We start from the raw sequence: 2,513 nt of genomic DNA on the forward strand, positions 1-2,513 counted from the left end.
GTATTTTTATTATTTCATTTTTATGCCCTATTAGATTGTCGATTATACATTCCATTACAATTCTTTCAGTCGGTTACCTAGAGATTACAGTGTACATCCTTGACTTATTAAACTTTAATACAAATTAGTATATTTATCATTTCGCAAACAATGCAATAAACTTTGAACACTTTAAACCCATTTATCCCCTCCTACCTTTTGTACTACTTTCAACATGTATTTTAATTCTATGCATATTTGAAACCCCATAAAATGTTTTAATTTTTTACACAGTCAGTATTTATATTTACCAACATATTTACCCTTTCATGCCACTACCCTTCAATTCTTCTATTTCTATGCCTCCATCTTAGGATCATTTTCCCCTCTCATTTTAGTATTTCTTCCAGTGTAGATCTGGTACTGATGTTTCTGGTAGTCTCAGTTTTTGTCTGAAAATGTCTTTATTTCACTTTTATTCTTTGAGGGATATTTTTGCTGGGTGTAGAATCCTGCATTTGCAGTTATTTTCTTTAAGTACTCTGAAGAAGTTATCATACTGTCTTCTGTAGTTGTTGGCAAGAGGATTAGTCTGTTATGAGTTGTCTACCATAGCCAGAAGCTGGCTTCTAAAATAAACCTACTTAGTAAAGTTTAAGATTTATTTGCACTGGTTTCCTTTTACCTTATAAGTTATACCACCAGGAATATAGAATCAGATTACTATTTTCAAAATTACTTGAAATAATTATTTTCTTTGTGCGGTTATTAAATTTCAAAAGGGCGAGTGTTCACTTCAGCAGCAGGTATACTAATAAAGGTCAGAAAGCCAGAATAAAAAGACTAAGAAATTAAGAATGGTTTCAAAATTCTATAAGGAGAAATTTTTATGGCTTTTGAAAATGAATAAAATTTAAGGTAATTAGAAATAAAATGAAAATAGGCAGTTTAAAGAATAGAAACTTAAATTTAGGTAAAAAGAAAAAATTTTAAATCACAAATGAGATCAACAAAATACATGATAATGCTGAGACTTTGAACTAGAGGAGAAATTGTATCTTAATTAAAAGTAGGAAACCCAAAACTGAAGAAGAAGAAAAAAAACACACAGATAAAGGCAGTTATTAGTGTTAGAACCAAGAGTTCTCTAGAATGGAGGAAGATCCTGACAACATTGGAACCTTCCTTCACCTTATGCCTTTCCATGAGGGGCCTAGCCCCCCTCACCCACCCCTCACGTTTTCCCAGGACAAACTTATGAAACTACCATGACCTGGTAATTAGGTAAGTTTCCAGGACCTAAGGAGTTTCCACCATAGCCCTGGACACCACTGTCCAAAGAGTATGGTCAAAGCATGGCCACTTTGGTCTGCAACCAAATTCCTTGCCACCAGCATTTATGTCCTACTTTTCCAACTGCATGAGAGATTGATTTTCATTCATTTTCTTCTTGCCTAGACACTCCAGTGCTTCTCTGACATAGTTAGAATTTGGCTAGGTAAAGCAGTATCCCAGAAGGACTGAGGAGGAGAGAGGCAAAGTGGCAAAGTGAGGTAGACAGCAACAGGAGCAGTTATTACCGTGAAAGTAAAAAGCAAGAGTTAGAGTGGCTTGGTCGGCCAAGATCCTAAACATTGTTTGCTCTCATGAGGTACATAAAAGATGTTAAAAATTAAATCAACATTTTTCCCAAGGCCTGATTTGTGAAACACTGGATCTAAAAAGATTTCTGAATGCAGAAAGCGGCCACCTGGCATTGAACTTGCTGTTTACTGTAATTTCTACTTATAACAAATAGTGGTCGTGTTCTTCTTGCTGTATCTTGCCAAGGGTTCTTGGCACCAATAGAATATTTTTCCTTATTGATTTGCAGATTGAGAGGATCCAGAATCCAAGTCTCTGGGAGAGCTACCAGACACAGAAAAGGATCATGGACACCAAAAATCGTAATATAACAAATGAGCGGCAGCTCTTCCATGGGACAGATGCTGACTCATTGCCACATGTCAACCAACATGGCTTTAACCGCAGTTATGCTGGAAAGAATGGTAAGGAAGCAAGTAATGTGGCTGCTGCAAATGGGGTGTCAGCCATGAGAACCCAAACTGACTAAGGGACCATGTGGATTGCATTGTGTTCCCTCATAGTCGGTGGCCATGTTGCAGCCAAAGTTTCAGGTGTGACTCACTATGTTTTTATCTGAAAGGGACTGACTGGCCCTCTGGGGTAGAGGAGTGATTTTTTTTTTTTTTAATTAAAAATATAGAAAAAAATTTTAAGAGCTTTTAGAAAAAAGAACTGAACATTATTTTAACATTATTTGGTATACTGTGTCAATACATCAAATTACAGACTAAATTAAAATTCTCCAAACTGTTTTTCTCTTCACAGCTGTGGCATATGGAAAGGGAACCTATTTTGCTGTCAATGCCAGTTATTCTGCCAATAATACATACTCCAGACCAGATGCAAATGGGAAAAAGCACATGTATTATGTGCGAGTACTTACCGGAGTCTACACACGTGGAAATAGC

The 2,513-nt window shown here is 36.3% G+C and overlaps 1 protein-coding gene across 1 annotated transcript in view; it reads left to right on the plus strand.

Annotated features, from left to right (window-relative positions):
* Window positions 1–2,513, plus strand: part of PARP14 (poly(ADP-ribose) polymerase family member 14) — a 43,595-nt gene that overhangs the window by 38,319 nt on the left and 2,763 nt on the right. The window contains 1 exon segment of the mRNA XM_006905568.3: window positions 1,853–2,027. Within this exon segment, the coding sequence (XP_006905630.2) occupies window positions 1,853–2,027 (175 nt within the window).

Source organism: Pteropus alecto, unplaced genomic scaffold (assembly GCF_000325575.1).
Source record: "Pteropus alecto unplaced genomic scaffold, ASM32557v1 scaffold251, whole genome shotgun sequence".
Taxonomy (NCBI): Eukaryota; Metazoa; Chordata; class Mammalia; order Chiroptera; family Pteropodidae; genus Pteropus; species Pteropus alecto.